The sequence below is a fragment of the Budorcas taxicolor genome, chromosome 1, assembly GCF_023091745.1.
Source record: "Budorcas taxicolor isolate Tak-1 chromosome 1, Takin1.1, whole genome shotgun sequence".
Classification (NCBI taxonomy): domain Eukaryota; kingdom Metazoa; phylum Chordata; class Mammalia; order Artiodactyla; family Bovidae; genus Budorcas; species Budorcas taxicolor.
Window position 1 is genome coordinate 181604626 of NC_068910.1, and position 23095 is coordinate 181627720.

General features: G+C 35.8%; 1 protein-coding gene across 2 annotated transcripts in view; it reads right to left on the bottom strand.

The window, feature by feature from the left end:
* Positions 1-3745: 3745 nt before the first annotated feature.
* Positions 3746-23095, bottom strand: part of EIF2A (eukaryotic translation initiation factor 2A) — a 39065-nt gene continuing 19715 nt past the window's right edge. For both annotated transcript variants that reach the window (XM_052638847.1, XM_052638839.1), the window contains exons 7-14: positions 21834-21907; positions 21547-21691; positions 21227-21343; positions 17837-18408; positions 12544-12657; positions 8025-8153; positions 7275-7340; positions 3746-4142 (exon numbers count right to left, since the gene is read on the bottom strand). In XM_052638847.1, coding sequence (XP_052494807.1) covers positions 4077-4142; positions 7275-7340; positions 8025-8153; positions 12544-12657; positions 17837-18408; positions 21227-21343; positions 21547-21691; positions 21834-21907 — 1283 coding nt within the window. In that variant the 3' untranslated portion in view covers positions 3746-4076. The remainder of the gene's footprint in view (positions 4143-7274; positions 7341-8024; positions 8154-12543; positions 12658-17836; positions 18409-21226; positions 21344-21546; positions 21692-21833; positions 21908-23095) is intronic.

Below are 23095 nucleotides of genomic sequence, written 5' to 3' on the forward strand. Positions count from 1 at the left end.
AACTTTTACAGAAGGCAATTTGGCAGTATCCATGAATATTGAAATGTGCACAGTCTAGCAGTCATGCTTATACAATCTACAATTACACTAGATCAAGTGCATAAGGATATATTACCTCAGGATACAGAAGCAATATTATCATAGTGACCTAGAGCACAAGGACTGTCATCAGACTGCCTGGGTTTAAATCCCACATCCTAGCTTGGTGATATTGGCAAATTTCTTAATTCTACAGCCTTAGGGTCATATACATTACAGAAAGATCATGTAGGTACCCATTAATAATAAAAACAATTATATGTGAATCAGTATGTGAAGTAGGAGTCAAACTCATTTTTAAAATATTAGATAACAGACCAGGATAAAGATGGATCCCAACTTAATAGGCATTTATAAAAGAATACAGTAGATTTTCCATATTTACTTGCTAAAATTTGCTAGGGGAAAAAAAAATGAGAAGCATTTTTGCAAACATTTACCTTACTCTCATGCTGCCTCAGTTATTAGGTGACATATTCCAAAGAGCAAATGAATTGTATGTTAATACCTATAACATTGAGTCCTTACCTTAGATATTACTGGTGTATAGAAGGCATAAAATTGAACTGGAAGAGAATTTCCTAGTTTGAAGCCTAGTCTCAGTTGGTTATGATTTTAAAATTGTACAAAATTATATTTTCCTTTATGTATAAAAAATTACACATTTCAGATAAAGCTAAAGTTCCTTTTCACCACCCTCCACTCTAGTAGTCAATGTCATCAATTTAGTGCATACCCGAAGCAAACCTTTTTCTCTAAGTTTACATACTTAAAAATGTAACCATCAAAAAATGCATTGTTTTGAAAAATTGTTATTATTTGGCAACATACATGTCTTGACATTGTAGCTCTATTTCTTTTCTAAGAGAATTTTTTTTTGGCTATGAAAGTTGAGTTTTTGCTTTTTGTCCTCCCTCTCTGGGAAACTTGTGTAACTAATCAGAGCCTTTGTGCTACTGAAGGACCTCCCCTCAAGCTTATAATGTTCTTCACAGATGCTTATGGCAAACGCCATATACGTTTCTTTTTTTTTTTTTTTCCCCAGCCATACTGTGCAGCATGTGGGATGTTAGTTACCCTACAAGGGAATGAACCCATGTTCCCTGCATTGGAAGTGCAGTTTTAACTACTGGATTGCCAGGAAAGTCCTCCAAATATATTTCTGAGAGGATTACTGAAAAGAGAGTTATGAGAATCCAGGAATTACATTTTTTCCTTTATAATGAATACACAACAACATATTTAAATTTTCAAGCATACTTTCATCACTTTATACACTTTTCTATAACCTTACTCATACTGCCAGAAGATAACTTCTAAAGCAGCCATAAGGTAACTGTAAAAAATACTAACTCATTTCTTTTGAGAGAGTAGATTCATTCATTGTTTTATAAAATATAATGTAATATGCTTTGTCCTAATTCCCATATTTTCAACAATTTAAAAGCTGGAAAATTTTAGATCATTTCATTAACTGGATAGTTATTTTTTCTGCTCAGATGGAGACTGGCACATGAGCATGGAATAGGCCACCAGTATGAATATGAGAAAATCTTTTGTCATCAGTGACTACAAGAGTAATATGCAGTTACACATTTTTAGTTGTATGTGTCTGAACTCATTTGCTTTCTGCATGTCCATTTATAATGAACAAGGGTCGAATGCCAAGTATTTGTTGTTTAGTCGCTCAGTCATGTCTGACTCTGTGACTCCATGAATGCAAGTACTATCATTACTAAAGATAGTTAGAAGTTTTGCATAATAATGAAGATCAATAAATCTACTAGTCACATTTTTTGTGCCCTAAAGAAATATATATATATATTTAAAATAAAAATAAAATATGTAGTCCAAGAACATCTCAGTGATTTTTACATTGATATGTGTTCAGAAATAAACATGATGCTAGACTGTGCGACATCACTTTCACTTTTCACTTTCATGCCTTGGAGAAGGAAATGGCAACCCACTCCAATGTTCTTGCCTGGGGAATCCCCGGGACCGGGGAGCCTGGTGGGCTGCCGTCTATGGGGTCACACAGTCGGACACGACTGAAGCGACTTAGCAGCAGCAGCAGCAGTGGTAAAAGAACCTGCCTGCCAATGCAGGAGACACGGGTTTGATCCCTGGGTTGGGAAGATTCCCTGGAAGAGGGCAAGGCAACTACTCCAATATACTGCCTGAGAATCACATGGATAGAGGAGCTTAACAAGCTACTGTCCATAGGGTCGCAAAGAGTCGGTCACGACTGAAGCAACTTAGCACACAGAAATAAAACATTTCTTTGGAAAAAATTAAATAGATTGATTACAGAAATAAAGACAATTTAAAAACTGAGTCCATGTAATCTAATTTTAATAGGAACAGTCACCTTGGAGCAATTAAAAAGCATCTGACTAAAACAAAAGGTTCAATGATAACACTTCTAAGATAAACATTTCATTAAAAAAATTTTGGGGGGTGCCACATGGCATGCAGGATCGAATGCGTGCCCCTTACAGTTGAAGTACAGAGTCCTAACCACTGAATCACCAGGAAATTCCCATACATTGATTGATAAGATTTACTGATTACTGATTTACTCACTGTCATGGCACACAGTGTGTGGGATCTTAGTCTGCCAACTAGGGATTGAACTCAGGCCCTGGGCAGTGAGAACACCAAGTCCTAATCACTGAACGCCAGGGAATTCCCTTAAGAAGAACATTTAAAAATGATTAATATATTTGCTGTAAACTGTGTAAATTGGTAATTTAAAACTTTTAAATTAAGAAAGCTTAGGCTGCTTGGTCAAAAAATATTACACTGGCTTAAGGTGAATTGCTTAACATTTTATTAGAAAAATACATTATATTACTTTTAAAAAGTTTATATTTCTATTATCAAAAATGAATTAATGTTGAAAGAAATTATATGTACACGAGTGTGTATGTGTCCACATTCACTCGGCACACAAAACATTTAAAATACCACTCAAGGGACTTTGACAGCGGTCCAGTGGTTAAGACTCTGTGCTTCCACTGAAGGGAAAAAATAAAAACAAAACACTCCAACTTTAATTCATTAGATCTGTACCAAATCTTATTTGTAGCTTTGGGACATCAGGAAGTTCAGTTACCTGTGTATCTCTCTCAAAGTATTCCTAAATTCTTTTCTTTTACTTAGCTTAAATATTAGCTCTGGATAATTAAAATCTGTATCAATGTAAATGTAATAACTTCAAATGTAAATCAGATTTTTAAAAAGTAGCTGTAACAGACTCCAAAACCAAATATAAATCAGTTTTGATAGCTGAATGTCTTGGGTTACCAGTACATCTTTTATTCATCATATAAGTGAACAACCACAACAATCAAGACAACTACAGCAAAATAATCATAGTTCACATTTAGAAAATATTACCTTGTCATTAAATGGCCAGGTTTATTACCTGAAATATCAAAATGTCTTATTATTTTCTTTTTTAAAGTTCATACTTTAAAACCAGTCAGAAAAACTTTACTTCAAATACTACCAATAATATAAACAATTTAATATATTTAGTACAACCTGATTTTAAGGCTTTTCTTTAATGTTCGACCATATAATCTTTTAGGATCAAGATAGTTATGTTATATATTCAAAGGAAAAATTTCCAAAACTTGTCTTTGTAAATTAATAAAGAACTTGTTAACTGAAGAACTTAAAAGAGTCGACAATGATTAAAATTAAAATCTTTTTATTCATTGATATGGTAAATACTGTCTCCTACTAAAAAACAATGACATTAGTCTTTCAATCTGTCAAGCTTAGCTAAACAGAAAATCATATGTCTTCTTTCTGTATCGTATGTTGACATGATACAGGATGCAGGATGTAAAAATCAATTTAACAGACATATTAAGTAATTGTATAGATATGTAGAATCTTAGATAAATGGTCAAAATTATAAGTGAACGTTAAATGTGGGCACATGGATATTTCTATGTACACTGATGGGTTTAACAGAAAATACGTTTGCAGTGATTTCTGGTAACCAGCTTGCTTTCTGTGAATCTTTAAATTCCCAGTTCCAAATCTTCCAGCTCTTGAAGAAGGGCTTTCTCTTTCTGAATTTTCTCCAACTAGAAAAGTTTAAAACAATAGTTATTAAACAGGAAATGAAAATAATTATTAGATCAATAGCCACATAGCAAAAGAGAAAAAATTTAGAGAAAGAATATACCTGAGACTTTACCAGATTTTTTGGTAACCACAGATTTAAAAAACACAGATTAGAAACAAGGTCTAATTTGTTGTTTGATATGAATCAAGTACTTGGGGGCAATCTCAAAAATGACAGAATGATCTCTGTTCATTTCCAAGGCAAACCATTCAATATCTCAGTAATCCAAGTCTATGCTCAACCATTAATGCCAAAGAAGCTGGAACAGTTTCTATGATGACCTATAAGACGTTCTAGAACTAACACCAAAAAATACGTCGCTTTCGTCATGGGGGACTGGAATGCAAAAGTAGGAAGTCAAGAAACACCTGGAGTAACAGGCAACTTCGGCCTTGGAGTACAGACTGAAGCAGGGCAAAGGCTAATAGAGTTTTGCCAAGAGAATGCTCTGGTCATAGCAAACACCCTCTTCCAACAACACAAGAGAAGACTCTACACATGGATATCACCAGATGGTCAATACCAAAATCAGACTGATTCTGTTCTTTGCAGCTGAAGATGGAAAAGCTATCTACAGTCAGCAAAAACAAGAGTGGGAGCTGACAGCGGCTCAGATCATGAACTCCTTATTACCAAATTCAGACTTAAATTGAAGAAAAGTAGGGAAAACCACTAGACCATTTGGATATGACCTAAATCAAATCCTTTACGATTATACAGTGGAAGTGACAGATTCAAGGGATTAGATCTAATAGCGTGCCTGAAGAACTATGGACAGAGATTTGTGACACTGTATAGGAGGTGGTGATCAAGGCCATCCCCAAGGAAAAGAAATGTAAACAGGCAAAATGGTTGTCTAAGGAGGCCTTACAAATAGCTGAAAAAGAAGAGAAGCTAAAGGCAAAGGAGAAAAGGAAAGATACCTCCATCTTAATGCAGAATTCCAAAGAATAGCAAGGAGACATAAGAAAGTTCTCCTCAGTGCTCAATGAAAAGAAATAGAGGAAAACAACAGAATGGGAAAGACTAGAGATCTCTTCAAGAAAATTAGAGATACCTGGGAAACTTTTCATGCAAAGATGGGCACAATAAAGGACAGAAACAGTATGGACCTAAAAGCAGAAGATATTAAGAAGAGGTGGCAAGAATACACAGCAGAACTATACAAAAAAGATCTTCATGACCCAGATAATCATGATGGTGTGATCACTCACCTAGAGGCAGACATCCTGGAATGTGAAGTCAAGTGGGCCTTAGGAGGCATCACATGAAAAAAGCTTGTGGAGGTGACAGAATTCCAGTTGAGCTATTTCAAATTCTAAAAGATGATGATGTGAATGTACTACACTTGATATGCCAGCAAATTTGGAAAACTCACCAGTGGCCACAGGACTGGAAAAGGTCAGTTTTCACTCCAATCACAAAGAAGGGCAACACCAAAGAATGCTCAAACTATCACACAATTGCACTCATCTCACATGCTAGTAAAATAATACTCAAAATTCTCCAAGCTAGGCTTCAATAGTACGTGAACCGTGAAACTTCCAGATGTTCAGGCTGGATTTAGAAAAGGCCGAGGAACCAGAGATCAAACTTCCAGCATCCACTGGATCACAGAAAAAGCAGGAGAATTCCAGAAAAAAATCTACTGCTGCTTCATTGACTATGCTAAAGCTTTTGACTGTATGGATCACAACAAACTGTGGAAAATTCTGAAGGAGATGGGAATACCAGACCACCTGACCTGCCTCCTGAGAAAGCTGTATGTAGGTCAAGAAGCAACAGTTAGAACCCAACATGGAACAACAGACTGTTTCCAAATTTGGAAAGGAATACATTAAGGCTGTATATTGTAACCCTGCTTATTTAACTTCTATGCAGAGTACATCATGCAAAATGCCAGACTGGATGAAGCACAAGCTGGAATCAGGAGTGCCAGGAGAAATATCAGTAACCTCAGATATGCAGATGACACCACCCTTATGGCAGAAAGTGAAGAGAAGCTAAAGAGCCTCTTGATGAAAGTGAAAGAGGAAAGTGAAAACGCTGGCTTAAAACTCAACATTCAAAAGATGAAGATCATGGCATCCAGTCCCATCACTTCATGGCAAATAGATAGGGAAATAATAGAAACAGTGACAGACTTTATTTTTGGGGGCTCTAAAATCACTGCAGATGGTAAGTGCAGCCATGAAATTAAAAGATGCTTGCTCCATGGAAGAAAAGCTATGACCAACTTAGCATATTAAAAAGCAGAGACATTGCCAACAAAGGTCCTTGTCAAAGCTATGGTTTTTCCAGTAGTCACGTATGGATGTGAGAGTTGAACTGTCAAGAAAGCTGAGTGCCACAGAATTGATGCTAACTGTGGTGTTGAAGAAGACTCTTGAGAGTTCCTTGGACTGCAAGGAGATCAAACCAGCCAATCCTAAATGAAATCAGTCCTGAATATTGACTGGAAGGACATGCTGAACTTGAAGCTCCAATACTTTGGCCATCTGATGTGAAGAACTGACTCATTTGAAAGACCCTGATGCTGGGAAAGACTGAAGGCAGGAGAAGGGGACAAGAGAAGATGAGATGGTTGGATAGCATCAGTGACTCAATGGACATGAGTTTGAGCAAGCTCTAGGAGTTGGTGATGGACAGGGAAGCCTGGTGTGCTGCAGTCCATGGGGTCATAAAGAGCTGGACACGACTGAGCGACCGAATTGATGAATCAAGGAGACAAAAAACAGAGCTGTCTTACTGCATTCTCTAAGTCTAATAAATCTTCCATTCTACATTTGTGCTTCAAAGTGTGGAGGACAGGAGGAAGGAAAAGGGGAAACAGGACAGTGCAACCTGAGATACAGAAAAGAAGAGAATCTTCTATTTGTCTAACATAAGAAGCCAGCAGCTACAGCATCAGTATGTGTCACAGGAAACAGGGACTCCCTCATTCATCATGATCCACATTTCTCCCATCCTTGTGTATTTCCAAATAAGTTTTAAAATCTATATACTCTTTAATGGGATTAAATAGTTGCTTGTAATAAAAAGGGGAAGGGTGGTAGTAACTATAAGCCCGAATGAAAAATGCAGAAAAGACCTGATTTTTCTCTAGCTGTTTTCCAGCTGCTGCTTGTTCTTTCAGCTGTTCAATTGCTTTCAGTTTCTGTAAACACCAAACAGGAGGCAAAAGGAAGAAAGAAAAAGCAATTTCAGAATGGACAATCTACTTTCAAAATTAAGCATAAAATTGTATACATTAAGAACATGAAATTTGGTATTTTTCAAAATTTTAATATTACTATACATGTACATCTATGTATATATATATACATTATGTAAATATATGTCTAATTTCACCATTTATTTCAGTACCTCATGATACCTGGACCATGTCTTTAGCTTTAAGAGAAACTTCGTAACGTAGCCTGGGAAGTGCTCTAGAAACCTGATTTTACCTCCTAGGCCACCATCACACAGTGATTGCATTTGACAAGTCAATAAACTTCCTTTTGTTCCTCTTTCTTCATCTTTAAAAATGAGATGAATATCTGTCCTACCTGTCTCACAAGGGTATAATGATGTAGTGAGTATAAACATGTTCAAATGTACATTATTTCTTATTACTCTAAAAATCAACAATAAAGGACTAATATCCCTTAGACATCTGTGAATAAAACTAAAATCAGTACCATTCCTAAGTTACAGTATTTCATGGTGAGAAAGCAACAACAAGGATTGCTACAAACCTCTCAGATGCCTGTCTTTAGGCATCTAAACACTATTTCCTCTATATAATTCTCATGTGTTCTTTCAATAAACACATGTGCTTTTCACTGAAGCCTCCCACCTTCTTTAGGTTCTTGATTTTTTTGTCTGTCTCAGGGTCCCCAGAAGTTGACTGAGAAATAGTATTTAGTGGTGTGCTTTGTGGGGTAGGAACAGGTGCCATATCTGGACTCTTGTCAATTCTTGCTTCCTGCAGGAAATATTTTCAAGAATTAAGTTTTCAAAAATGAAATCACTGAAGTATTTCAACAAACATAGCCTTTTATAAAAAAAATATGATTTTATCTTTTATACACTCTATATAAAGAAAGCAACTGAATTGCTGGCCTCAAGTATGTTATATCATCCCATAATAGTTATAATGAAGCTTAAAAAAATATTTCAGTACAATGAGATATCCAAAAGGCAAGATCTGTAATTTAAAGTAACATAATAATAAAATAAAAAACAATAGCATATTGGGGAATTCCCTGGTGGCCTAGTGGTTTTAGGACCCTGTGCTTCTACTGCAGGGCACACAGGTTCAACCCCTGGTCCAGTAACTAAAGATCCCTCAAGACACGTGATGCAGCGAAAAAAAACAAGGATTTTAGTAATATTAGCAAAATGTAATAAAAATATTATGTTAGTAATGTAAAATATAATTAGTAATATAATAACAAAGGGAAAGAGATGAAATGACCTAGAAATGAAATAAACAAGGAGATTATTGTTTCAGCCAATAAACATTCTAGATTTTTGGTTATTTTGGGATGTGCCATTATATGGATGATTTGGAAATGTGAGAGGGCTTATCTAACTAAGGTATGTGAAGTATCACTCTTGGGATATCCTCCAAAACTATGAGTATGTAAACTCAAGTACATATAACAGATGATGCTACAGGGTAAGTCCCATAGAGATTTATTTACAATCAGATCAATTCAGCTCGGCAACACTGTGCCATGGAAAACTTTTTAAGTAGGGCTTCTACTTCCTTACAGAGTTCCCAATGGAATATACAGACTCTGCAAGACTCGAGAACCTCTTAGAGTTCTGGGTAGAATACTCCAAACTCCCAAAGCATCCCAGGGGAACATGGGACAGGGTATCACTTCTAGATCTCCAAACCTAAAAATGTCTGCCAGAGAATTTTTAGACAGTGCAGAATTGGAGCATTTTTTTTTCTTTTTTAGAGTCATGTTGGTTCTAATTCGTACACTACAATCCACAAATGTTAATTCCTAACCTTTTATATGAAAACATTACTGAGCATTTAAGAGTATTCAGAAAGAAATTATTTAGTTTTGACTCTTAAGGAGCTTGTAAATTCTGATAATATGGTGTAGTTTGGTATTTTTCACAATAAAAAATCAAAGGAGAAGAGTAGATAAAAGGAAAACAGACACACTTTGCCTACCAAAATTCACTTTTGAAATCTGATTAAAAAAAAAAACTTAAAAAAATTATTTATTTTTATTTATTTTTGGGCCGTACTGGGTCAAATAGTACTGGGTCAAATCATACTGGGTCTGATCTTCACTGCAGCACGCAGAATCCTTTAGCTGTGGCATGTGGGATCTAGTCCCCTGACCAGCAATTGAACTCAGGTCCTCTGCACTGGAAATGCAGAGTCTTAGCCACTGGATCACCAGGGAAGTCCCCCATTTTTTTCAGTTTAGTTGTTTGTGGGAATATCCTGGCAGTCCACTTTCACAGCTGAGGGCCTGGGTTCCATCTTTGGTGGGAGAGCTAAGAGCCTGTAAGCTGGGTGGCATGTCCAAAAAAATAAAATGTAGTTGTTTGTAATCAGCTGAGAATACTAATTTTCTAGGAAGATTAATATCATATAAAAAACTATTAAAGCTGAGTGAAATATGATACAATTTCTCCATATTTTAAAAAACAAAGAGTAAGTCAAGGTGTCTATGTTACTATATTTAAATTCTGGTCATTCTCTGGAAAGGCTATGCATATGATAAAATTAAACTCTTTGTTTCAATTATTTTTGATAAAGATGATAAGTTCATAGAATCACCATAAATTTATAAAAGTACTTGGTTAGATTATATACATCTGACTCCTTCTCTTTGGTTCCTTAATTCACAGTCAGGCATAAGAAAGAAGGTCTGGTTAAGGTGAGGTCCTATCATAGACTGTTTACCTTCATTCTACCGCACAATCGTAACTTTTACTAACTTCAACCAGTTGTCTCAAAAAAAATAATAATTCTTTGCATACTGATAGAATTATCTTGAAAGTAGAAAACATTTTGCTCTGAGAAAACATGCAAAGAGCAACTCCATAATGATGGGTTAGTAGTATCATCTTTAGTAAATAACATGTGTCGGTGATTATATGGCTGTATGAAGTGGGTGTGGGAGAGTGTTTCTGTAATTATTACGTTTTACAGTAAAAGCACTCATTGTTTTTTCAAAAGAGCCACAGGGATATCATTAAGAAAGTCACTATTTTAATACTAGTTTTTCTGAATTAGAAAACTGAGTCTACAACCCTCTTCCCAAAATTTTATGTATTCAAGTATCAGAAAAACACACAAAATAAACAACTAATATTTTATTACAAAGGGAATTTACTTAGCTCAGTACCAGCAATGGTCATATTAAAAATATCTTTTGATAAAGAGGAAGAAATATCACTTATAAGAATAGGATTCTGTGTTGAAAAGATTTCTGAAGACCCTTAAATCTCAATTAGAAGGAATCTTATACAATCATTGTAAAAAACAGGATGGCAGTTCCTCAAGAAATCAAACAGAGCTACCATATGATCCAGCAATCTCTCTTCTGGGTATACATCCAAAGGAAACAAAATCATTATCCCAAAGAGGTATCTGTACTCCCAGGTTTGTCGCAATATTATTTATAATAGCCAGGGTATGGAAACAAGCTAAGGTGTCTGTCAACAAAAGAATGAATATAGAAAATGTAATATATAAACATTAAACATATATAGAGTAGAATAGTATCCAACCATAAAAAAATAAATAAATAAAAAGGAAATCCTACCATTTGCAACAACATCTATGAACCTGTAGGTCATTATGCTAAGTGCAAAAAGCCAGAAAGAGAAAGACAAACAGATAAATACTGCATGACATCACTTATAAGTGGAATCTAAAAAAAGAGAGAAGTCACAATCACATAAATGGAGAGTAGAAATGGTGGCTGTCAGAAGCTAGAGGGAATGGGGGATGGGAGAAATGGGAAGGGGCTGGTAAAAGGGTACAAACTTTCAGTTATAGGATGAATAAGGTTTGAGGATATCATGTATAATATGGTGACTGTAGTTGATAATGTTGTATTATACTGAACACAGTGATTGAAATTTGGTAAGAAAGCAGAATTTAAATGTTCCATCCCTCAGAAGTAAATACGTAAGGTGATATATGTGTTAATTAACTTGATTGCAGGAATCCTATTACAATGTATACCTATATCATATCATCATGTTGGACATTTTAAGATTTTTATTTGTCAATTACACCTATAATCATTAGCTGGAAAACCAACAACAACAAAAAAGGAATCTTAGCTACTAGTCTGTAACATTCGGGACCAGCAGAGATCCCTACCCACTCTGATGAGAGGCTAAGTCCTGCTTTCACACAAGTCTAATACGTGGGCTAGATTATTTTACTTGGAATCACCAAAGCCTGGGTTATTTACATGTCTTTCTGGAGATAAAACTATATCAACTACAAAAGAACACACCAATACTTTAAGCCCAGATTTTAGCAGAATATGGTTACACAATGAAATTCTACTGGAGAAGGAAATGGCAACCACTCCAGTATTTTTGCCTGGAGAATCCCAAGGACAGAAGAGCCTAGGAGGCTACAGTCCCTGAGGTCACAAAGAGTTGGTTACGACTGAGTGACTGAAGATGAAAGAAATTCTGTACCTTAAAATAGTAACTGCCTACCAAAACACCCAAGTAACCTAGAACTGTCAAAATCTAAGCATTAATAGGCAAGACCAAACTGTCTGAACCTCAAAAATGTGATTACCACAACTTTACTAACCACATATTTCTAGCCCAGCTGGTCTCACTACCACCATAAGCCACAAGCCGTCACTATTTACTTGTCAATTGTTGTTTTTCAACTACGAAGTATATTAAAAAATTATTTTAGAACAATTCTACTGTTTGGATACTTCTGGTATTTAGATTTCTAGTTGAACAGTTTCCTGTAGCAATCTACTGAGTGACAAAATGGCTTTATAATCATGTAATTTCTGGTCTGTCCTAAATACATGGTTTAAGAAAGCAAACTATACCACTTCACCCAGGCTCCTCCAAACAGTCTGTTGAAAGTAACACACTACATAATCCCACTAGGGTTTCAGGTCTTAAGGTCAGTCCCAGTTCCCTCAGTCCCACGTTACACATACAGGACTACTGAGAAATTCATAGGTAAACACAAAAGAGACATTTTGGCTACTTATGTCTAACTCCAATTACATTTTATAATCTACCAATCAAGTTTTTAGGACTACAATTCTTTAAACTTTAAGGCATAGAAGCTAATTTAACTGGTTTGGTCTGTTTGGGTTTGAAAAGATAAGTGCCCCAAGTACCTGCTTTGCAGCTTTCTTAGCTTCATGCTTCCTTTGATTTTTAAGGGCTGTTTTTGATAATGGCTTATCATTTCCTGGTTGTGGTTTCATATTCTGAGGTGGTTCTTCTTCATGCTATGGAAAATACAAATAAATGATTTTGAAATGGAGTCCATGTTTTTAAAAACATATATAACAAATTATACAATTTAGCTACTACACGACAAATTTATTTTATCAAATTTATCTTAAGTTCACTGGCAAAGAATATTTCAAAACTCTTGTGGCAGGTTTACTTCGATGGTCAGGATGGATTTAATAAGGATCTTCCTATTAGTTTATATACGATATCTTTCTATTATATAAGAGCCAGCAAAACTCACTTTATTTTTGTTTAAACAATGTCATTTTTCTTAGTACTACCACTGACACATGATTTTTATAAAATTAGATACTAACAATAGCTTCTTCTGTGGTCCTTTTGGATCTGACTACTGCCAAAAGAAATCCAGTTGCCTCAATTATTTTCTTTGCACAAATAGTCAATTCATAGATCTTTACTTGCAAAATCAGAGATTAGAAGATAAATGGAAAAAAAACCGACAGTAAGAAAACAAATCGAATAGGAAGGGGTAAATAAATTACATAATTATAAATCCAGCTAACATAATGAAGAAGCCTTTAAAAAACTAAGCAACTTGTCAGACTATACAATGAAAACAAGCAATCATTTTCATCATCAGGTATTTCTATAATTATTAACTACATTCAATAAGAGGGTGAATTACACATAGGATCAAGAAGGATTTAATGTAAAACATGATGACTATACTTGATAACACTGTATTGCATGACTGTACAGCTCAAATTCCTTGCGAGCAGAATTCAAATGTTCTCAAAAATAAATAAATAAATAAGGTGATGGATGTGTTAATCCCCAGGTGAGAGGAAACCTTTTCAATGTATAGCAAATCACTATGATGTACCCTCTAAATATCTTACAATTTTATAGGTAAATTATGTTCCAATGAAGCTGGGACACAGTAACACCAGAGTCATTTCAGGCAACATGTAGTATAAATAATAGTACTCAACTTCTTATCAGATTCATCTACTTATTGATTTCTCTCAACTTTGCTATAATCTGAATGCTAACTGTCTCTTAAACTATCCATATTCAGCACATCAAAAGGACCAGATCTCCATGAAGTATTTTGAGTACTAGGTCTCAGAGCTGTATTGTACTTCAGTCCAGTTCAGTTCAGTCGCTCAGTTGTGTCCGACTCTTTGTGACACCATGAATCGCTGCACGCCAGGCCTCCCTGTCCATCACCAACTCCCAGAGTTCACTCAGACACACGTCCATCAAGTCAGTGATGCCATCCAGCCATCTCATCCTCTGTCGTCCCCTTCTTCTCCTGCCCCCAATCCTTCCCAGCATCAGTCTTTTCCAATGAGTCAACTCTTCGCATCAGGTGGCCAAAGTACTGGAGTTTCAGCTTTAGCATCAGTCCTTCCAAAGAACACCCAGGGCTGATCTCCTTCAGAATGGACTGGTTGGATCTCCTTGCAGTCCTAGGGACTCTCAAGAGTCTTCTCCAACACCACGGCTCAAAAGCATCAATTCTTCGGCACTCAGCCTTCTTCACAGTCCAACTCTCACATCCATACATGACCACTGGAAAATCCGCAGCCTTGACTAAACGTACCTTTGTTGGCAAAGTAATGTCTCTGCTTTTGAATATGCTATCTAGGTTGGTCATAACTTTCCTTCCAAGGAGTAAGCCTCTTAATTTCATGGCTGCAGTCACCATCTGCAGTGATTTTGGAGCCCCAAAAGATAAAGTCTGACACTGTTTCCACTGTTTCCCCATCTATTTGCCATGAAGTGATGGGACCAGATGCCATGATCTTTGTTTTCTGAATGTTGAGCTTTAAGCCAACTTTTTCACTCTCCTCTTTCACTTTCATCAAGAGGCTTTTTAGTTCCTCTTCACTTTCTGCCATAAGGGTGGTGTCATCTGCATTGTACTTAACAAGTGCCATAATCAAATAGGCAGGGATCAAACATTTAAGATACAGAGTAATAGCAAAAAATCATAAGGTGATTTTTATCTTAGCAGCTGCACTAACTATAGAAAGCATCAAGGTTCTATGTGTGAACATACCCTACTTAAAGCAACTGAATATATAAGAATTCATATTTGTACAAGAAACAAATTTGCACAGCAAGCCTTTTACTTTTTTTATATCCACTGCTCATAATGATAGTTAAAGATATACTAATATTTACTGAACATTTGTGTTATACATCAAAATTTTTTCAATTGTGAGCTCTTCTATATAGTATCTTGCTTTAGTTGAAAAGTTTCCACTCATGAGAACTTCAAAAACAGACAAAGCAATTAAGAAAGATGCAATAAGAAAGGATGAAGTCTCTTCCACTCTATAAGCATCATGTAGCCATTGACAGACTTTCATTTTAGATTAAAAAAATCCACACAGTTATTATGGATCACAAGCTTTTCTGGCTTTAGTATGTGTCTACTCAACTTTGCTATAATCTGAATGCTGCCTTTAAACTATTCATACTCAGCAATTTCATTCTTACTAATAAAACTTGTTTCTTCAGTAACATTAACTCTAACATCGTTCTGATGAACACATTGTATAAAAGTGAAGCTTTAGATGAATGGATAAGAAAGCTGTGGTACATATACACAATGGAGTATTACTCAGCCATTAAAAAGAATACATTTGAATCAGTTCTAATGAGGTGGATGAAACCGGAGCCTACTATACAGAGTGAAGTAAGCCAGAAAGAAAAACACCAATACAGTATACTAACACATATATATGGAATTTAGAAAGATGGTAATGATAACCCTCTATGCAAGACAGCAAGGGACACAGATGTATAGAACGGACTTTTAGACTCTGTGGGAGAGAGAGAGGGTGAAATGATTTGGGAGAAAGGCATTGAAACATGCATACTATCAGATAAGAAACGAATTGCCAGTCTATGTTCGATACAGGATACAGGATGCTTGGGGCTGGTGCACGGGGATGATCCAGACATGATATAGGGTGGGAGGTGGGAGGGGGGTTCAGGATTGGGAACTCATGTACACCCATGGCTGATTCATGTCAATGTACGGCAAAACCAATACAGTATTGTAAAGCAAAATAAAGTAAAAATAAAAACTTTAAAAAAGTGAAGCTTTTCTGAAAGCCAAGAAATACTTCTTTAATTAATATATAAACTTTTTACTTATAAAAAAAGTAACCTTTTTTCTTCAGGGGGAAGAATCCAAACACATTCTTTCCTCCTTCTTCTATGTAACCCTCTTTCTTTGTGAAATTATCAACCAGGCTATCTTTGTTTCTAGTAATTTCTTGACAATATTTAATTTGCCATTTAGCTCTTTTCTGGAATTAATACATACAAAAATTTCTCATTCATAGGCATGTAGCTCCTTCAACTAAAATGATGTGACAGGGTCACATAATCCCCAGGTTATATACAAAAGCAAAAATTTAGTGGAAATCTTAACTGTCAAAAAAGTTTGGTTTTAAGAAGCTCTTACATAGTTTTTTTCCCATTATTTTCAAAGTATATTCTTTCTATTTTGATTTTTCTCCCTCCACTGACCAAAACAAATTAATTTTATGAGTCAGAGAACAAAAATATATACTATTAATAATCCAGAATTTCTTTCTCTTGTGCTAACTTGCACAGATTCAGAAAGCAGGATGGGTTGAGGTCACTTCTTTTTTTTAATCTTGTGTAAGAAAAATTTCAATTGAGAGAGAACAAATTTTAAGACTAATATATCCTTTTTAAAAAATCTAAAGACAAAAAACAGTAAATAGGGCTTAATTTGTTATATATTTTTACTAAATAACAATGCAACAAAAATGTTTAAATACTAAGCACAGCACAGCACATAAGTGGCATAAGGGAAGCACAGAAATGTTTATCCTTTGAAAAAGTATCTACTTCCCTGAGTGCCTAATCATTTCGTGACTATATAATTGGACAGACTTCGCGGCTGAGAACAAGCCCGTACGTTAGGTGCATGTTAGGACAGTACACCTAATGTATCGTCTTGGGCTTGTGGTCAGTCACTAAGCCATGTCCAACTCTTTTTGACCCTATAGACTGCAACCTGCCAGGCTCCTCTGTCCACGGGATTTCCCAGGCAAGAATACTGCTGCAGGTTGCCATTTCTTCCTCCAAGGGATCTTCCTGACTCCGAGATCAAACCTGTGTCTCCTGCATTGGCAGGCAGATTCTCTACCACTGAGCCACCTGTAAAGTACCTTTCTATTAATATCAGTAATTTTGTTGTTCATTCTTAGAGTAACTTGATTCCTCAACCTCATCACAGAAACTCATGTCATTAATAAATGCTCTCTCCTGAGCTCTCAAACATTTTATAGTAGATTAGAATCTGACCAATACTCGAACCACAATTTTGCATCAGAGGTAAGGATCCAATGGTCCAAGGACAAGTGTGTTTTGTTTGATCAGTGGTGTCTTAAAAAAATTGAGGCATTTCATACAAGCATCCAGACTTGTTTTGTCTTGAAAAATCAAACATTTTGGCAAACTGGGCCTAAAAATCTCCTGTGGAAACAAAAGGCTGCTGTTGTGCAGTTGCTATGGCCTTTAAAGAGGGAATGTTCTCTCTCTTTCACCCCTCCCTACCACTCACCACTGTCTCACACTACCAGCCTAGCTTGAAAGGCATTTGAATTTGAGCCCACACTCTACAGCCAGTTAAGTCACACCCACTCATCTCTCCCAAGATTTTACATTAATTACTTTGCCAAGTTAACAACCTTTCACCATCTTCAGCAGCAGGTCCTCCACAATTTCTACCCTAGAGTTTATATCTTCTAATCAGACACCAAGTAACACAAAAACATGCATGAGAAAAAGATCTAGGGCATAAAGAATGGATATATGGATACCGGGGGGGAAGAAGGGGAGGGATGAATTGGGAGATTGGGTTTGACATATACACTACTGATACTATATATTAAATAGATAACAAATGAGAACCTACTGTATAGCACAGGGAACTCTACTCAGTGCTCTGTGGTGACCTAAATGGGAAGGAAGCCTAAAAAAGAGGGAATATATATATACATATAGCTGATTCACTTTGCTGAACAGCAAACACACACACAACATTGTAAAGCAATTATACTCCAATAAAAATTAATAAATAAATTTAAAAAAAGAAAAGATCTAGGGAACTCTGCATTGAAAAACCTTTTCCTACCAAAGTAGTAAAACTCGACTTACCAGTTTGGAATTGGTGACTGGTTTATTTCTTAAAGCTGGGGGTCTATAAGCTGTTGCAACTTTAGGTTCTTCACTAGGTACATCACTTGGAACTACTTGGTAAGTTATTGCTTTTTCTGGAAATATTCCATCTAAGAATGGCTGCCAAGAAACCTGCCATAATTCTGCATTTGATGGTACATCATACTTGTGCAAGACAGAGCCCGTATAATGCCAAATCTTGTACCCATTATTAACACGTAACCGTGGAGCACACGTGGCTGTTAAAATATGCTCACCATCTGGGCACCAAGCAAAATATGTAGAATCAGAGGCCACTGGTTTAGAGATAAGTTTGTACTTTTTGACATCCCACACTTCCATTTGTCCCCTCAGATTCCCAAATCCAGCTAGTACTAATATATGTCCATGAGGGCTGTAGTAGGCCGCATTACGAGGGCCAGTTCCAAAGTCAAACACAGGATCGCACTTCAGGTTGAAAACTGTCGCTTTGGCAGGCATGAAACCATACACGGCACAAAACTCAGTAGAACTAGAATTCCAAACCACATCGTAGATGGGGCCGTTTTTTGCTGGAAAAAGAAGATAAAATCTGTTAGTGATAAAGAATTATAAACAGGAATATAATATTTATTAGCACAAGTTATAATCATACAATACTCATAAACAAGTCAAATAAGAAAAATCCAAAACTTTCACAGTGTGATAAAATTAAGATTTTTTACATGACATACTGTGGAAATTAATGTGGAACTATAAATTTATTTAAGAACCCCTAATAAATCTCAATTTCTTTTAAACATTTTGGCAATTTGGACTCATAGAAGCATCAGCTATTATTATTATTAAACTATTGATAGTTTTCCTTGAGAGAGGAGATACATGTATATAGCAATAAAAACACAAACTATATAAAAAGACATGCCTCAAAAATAAGCCTCTCTGGTGGTTCAGTGGTAAAGAACTCGCCTGCCAATTCAGGAGATGTGGGTTCCATCCGTGGGTCAGAAAGAGGCCCTGGAGAAGGAAATGGCAACCCACTCCAGTATACTTGCCTAGAAAATCCCATTGACACAGGAGCCTAGCATGCTACAGCCCGTGGGGTCGCAAGAGAGTCAGACACAACTTAAAGACTAAACACTGACACAAAGACAACCAATCCTCTATCATATTTCCTGCATATTATTTCAGAATATTTTTGTTGAAATTAAGCATCTCTCCCTTAAATACATAAATGCACACACACACACAAAAGTTTTAAACCTTTCTTGTTTCATTTAATACTTCTATATTGGAAATTTCTCCATAAAAGCACATTGAGCTTTGCCTCATTCAGTTGCACTGTGTTCCATTACAAACCCTGTATTTACTTTGCATTTGTGTAAATGTACACAAATAACACCTGTAAGAGAGAAACTGCCTGGTCAAAGGACATATAAATTTACTTGATAATGTACACTGAAATGCCCTTTAAAGAAGTTGCACCAATTTATACTACCAATAATTTTTGATAGCAAAGACTTTTCTCTCACTCTCACTCACTGTTTCATATTTTTACCTTTGCCAACCTACTAAGTGGAAAACTGTGTCTTGTTTTCCTTTATAATAAGCTGAGCACCTTTTAATACACTTACACATAATCTTATTTCTTTTTTTAGTATCCTGTAATAGTCCTGTAGACTATTTTTTACTGTCCTTTATCTATTTTTCTTTCCTATTATCGGTCTTTGTTATACTTAATATACTATCAAAATTCATCTTTTCTCATACTCATCTCTTTTCTAAAAATATTTTTCCCTAATTTATTGTTTGTTTTGCTTAATTTATGGACTCTTTTCTTCCCCTAATGTAGAAATCTATAATTTCATATACTCAGACTTCTCACTTTCCCCATATGACTTCTATCGTGTTTAGAAAGTCTTATTCTACTTTAAGATTAGCAGAAAATTCTCCCGCATTTTCTTCTAGTTCTGTAGTTTTAGACATACTTTTTTGGCCCAGACAGAACTCATTTTGGTAAACAAGTAGTAGCAAAACCTTTTTGTTACAAATAGCCAACTGTCCCCAAACCATATATTAAAAGAGCAGTATTTTTACCCATGATTCAAATGCTGACTTAAGTCAATGGCTACAGAAGTATGGATCTATTTCTGAATCCTGTTGTTTTCCACTGATTTATCTGCCTATCCATAACAGGAACCAAACTGTCTTCAATACAATTGTTTTACATCTTAATAGTATCAAAATCCCTCTTTCCTTATTCTTTTTTTACAAAGTTTTCAAACCATTGTTGCATGTTTACATTTTGATACCAACTTTGAAACGAGCTTATCTAGTTGTAAAAAAAGAAAATCCACTGGCATTCTAGTTTAATTTTTCGATCAGTTTGGAGAGAAATGACATCTTTGTAAAATTCTTACAAAAGGTTAGTTTGCCCTTCATTAGTTTTAGTTTTCTTCCCATCAGCCCTATATATTTCTTGTTTTTTTTATTGCCATATATGGAATCTTTCCTTCCATTATGTTTTATAAGAGGATGCTGTTTATACTGTGACAATTGTATGAGCTGAAGTGATTTGCTTTTCACCTTTCAAAACTGTATACTTATTCTTTTGATCAGGAACACTGACTAGGTCTTTCAGAATGTTCAATAATAGTAGAAAGTGCATGGGTGGGAGTCATCCTTGTTTGGTTCCTGACTTCAATGGGAATACATACGTTTTTAAAAGAAAGTTTACCTTACCCTTACATGTTTAATTCAAAATAAAAAAGATTACTGAGTTGTAGGAATTTTAAAACTATTAAGTTACTTTAACTCCTTGAAACAAAGTATGAAGTGGTTAACACTCTTCAGTTCTGAAGACAATGCTAAACCCACTAGATCAACTTGCTGTCATAGTGAGTTAAATAAGCTCCCAAAGAGCTAATACAGTAGAATTACCTCACTCAGCAAGTTCCCTACTCAACTTACAGCAAAACTAAATTAACTAATTGGATTCTGTCAAAATAGAGTATGTTTGGGGATGAGTTAAATTCCTTAATGAAGATAAATTTTATCTTAAAGGTTGTTAAAATATGTGAGTTCTATCACTTGATCAACAACTTAGATGTGGACTTCCCTGGTGGTCTGGTGGTTAAGAATTTGCCTTGCAATGCAGGGAAAGCGGGTTCAATCCCTGGTCAAGGAACTAAGATCACACATGCTGTGGAACAACTAAGCCCATGTGCTCAACTACTGAGCCTGCGAGCCACAATTAGAGAGTCTGTGTGCTGCAGCTAAGACCTGACACAACTAAAAAGAAAAAAAAAAAACTTAGATGATAACATTTTTATGGCACAGTATTTTTGACTATCATCGATTCTACCAAAGGAAGACTACTGGAACACTCACGTAATTGCACCACAGCACTTTCTCCATTTGTTGCAATGTAGTGCAGCGTCTGTTCCCCATAGTAGGAAGCTCCTGTCTTGTCAACATCTGTACTAGCTATTACCAACACAGCAGTAGCTAAAAGGATAAAAACTTTAATTAGGTTTGAAACATAAATTAACCTAATGTTGATAAGAAAAGCATTAAAAAGTATAACAGACCATATGTAAATTTTCAATAAATAAGCACTGGTAACTTTTCCTTTTTCTATACACACAGGAATATAAGTCTAAATTAATGCTTGACAAACAAAATGGGAGATAAAAAGATATTTATCATACCTTTTTTATTCCATAGCATTGTGACCTTATCAGCCTTAAAGAAACTTTTATTGGCTAAAGCTGCATGAGGTTCATCAAAGTTGGGGTACTGATATAATCTAACAAATGAAGGTGCACCCTTACTTCCTGGAACATAGACAGCCACCTAAGATACACAGACATAAATAAATACTTAATATTTTGAAGCATATAAACTAAGATGGACATGTCTTTAAAGTCACCAAAAACTAGGAAAAGGCTTAATCTCATACCATTTCACATGAACAAACAAAAACATTAGCAATTACCTTGTACGGTTGGGGTCCAGGTGATAACACAAAATCATTAATTTTTTTCAAATGCAATTTATTTGCAATTGTGTCTAAAAAAAAAGTAAATGGTGTTAGGTTAATGAGCAAAAGCTAATAGATATCTGTCAAATTCTGAATACATCATAAAAGGTTAATGTAACTATACACAAAATGTAGTCTCATGTAGGCAAGGCAGAGCTACACAGTAGAAAAACGCATGGGGTGAGAGCGAGATAGACCTATGCTTGAATTCCTACTCAGTCACTATTAACTGTGTGACCTTCGCCAAGTAAGAGAATCACATACTTAATTCCTAGCACACAGTGCCAGGCACAAAGTAGGTATTAAATAGGTATCAGTTCTCTTCCCTTGAACCTCTGAACTAATGTTGTCTTAGAGCCCATCTGATGGGAAAGATGACTCTAGCTTGCTACTGTAGAATGCAGATATGAAAATTTCATAACTAACATGATACACAGATCCGTAACAATGATAATCACAACAACAGTAACAATGGCTGGGTATTTGCTGAATGATTGCTCTGTGCCAGGCAGTAAGAAACCACGTTATCGACACTACTGCTCTCATGGTCAGTGGGATCAAGAGCTATTACTCTTCCTTTGTTCAAATACAGAGACCAACAGCTGTCCAAAAGTAGCCTATCCAGCTGTTAAACTGGCAGCCCCCTCCCTTCAGCATGCTCATGAAGTGGCAGGTAAGATAAAAAAGCAAGCTAACCCCAAATCAGTGGGAGCAGATTACGTCTCAAAAGCAGGAAATTTAGTCAAAAGCTAAATGACTGTGTGGATGTTATCAAAATCAGCCTGCACACCATCTCTGGTACATGTGAACAGCTTCTTATTCCCATTTTACTTTCTCAACTTACAACACGGTTATGTCCTGATAAACCCATTTTAAGTTGAAAATATCTGGTTCTATGGATGTACTATTCTCAAACTATCACCCCTGGTAGCCCAGGGAACCAGATTCTCAGTGTTAATAAAAAACAATACAGATGAAAGATAAGAAAGAAGAAAAACAGGAGTAGAAACAATGATCAATCAACACAGTAGCAAAGAGAATCCTCTACACCCAGACTGTCGTCTCTAAATACCATTTTCCACTAAAAGAGAGCAGAGTGTACTAGAGAATTGGCTGATTATAGGTATATAGCAAGAAATAAACAAGATAACCCTAGAATGACTTGTCCCACCATACAGCAAAGAAGTCATTAAAGACCAATGACAGGACAATTTAAG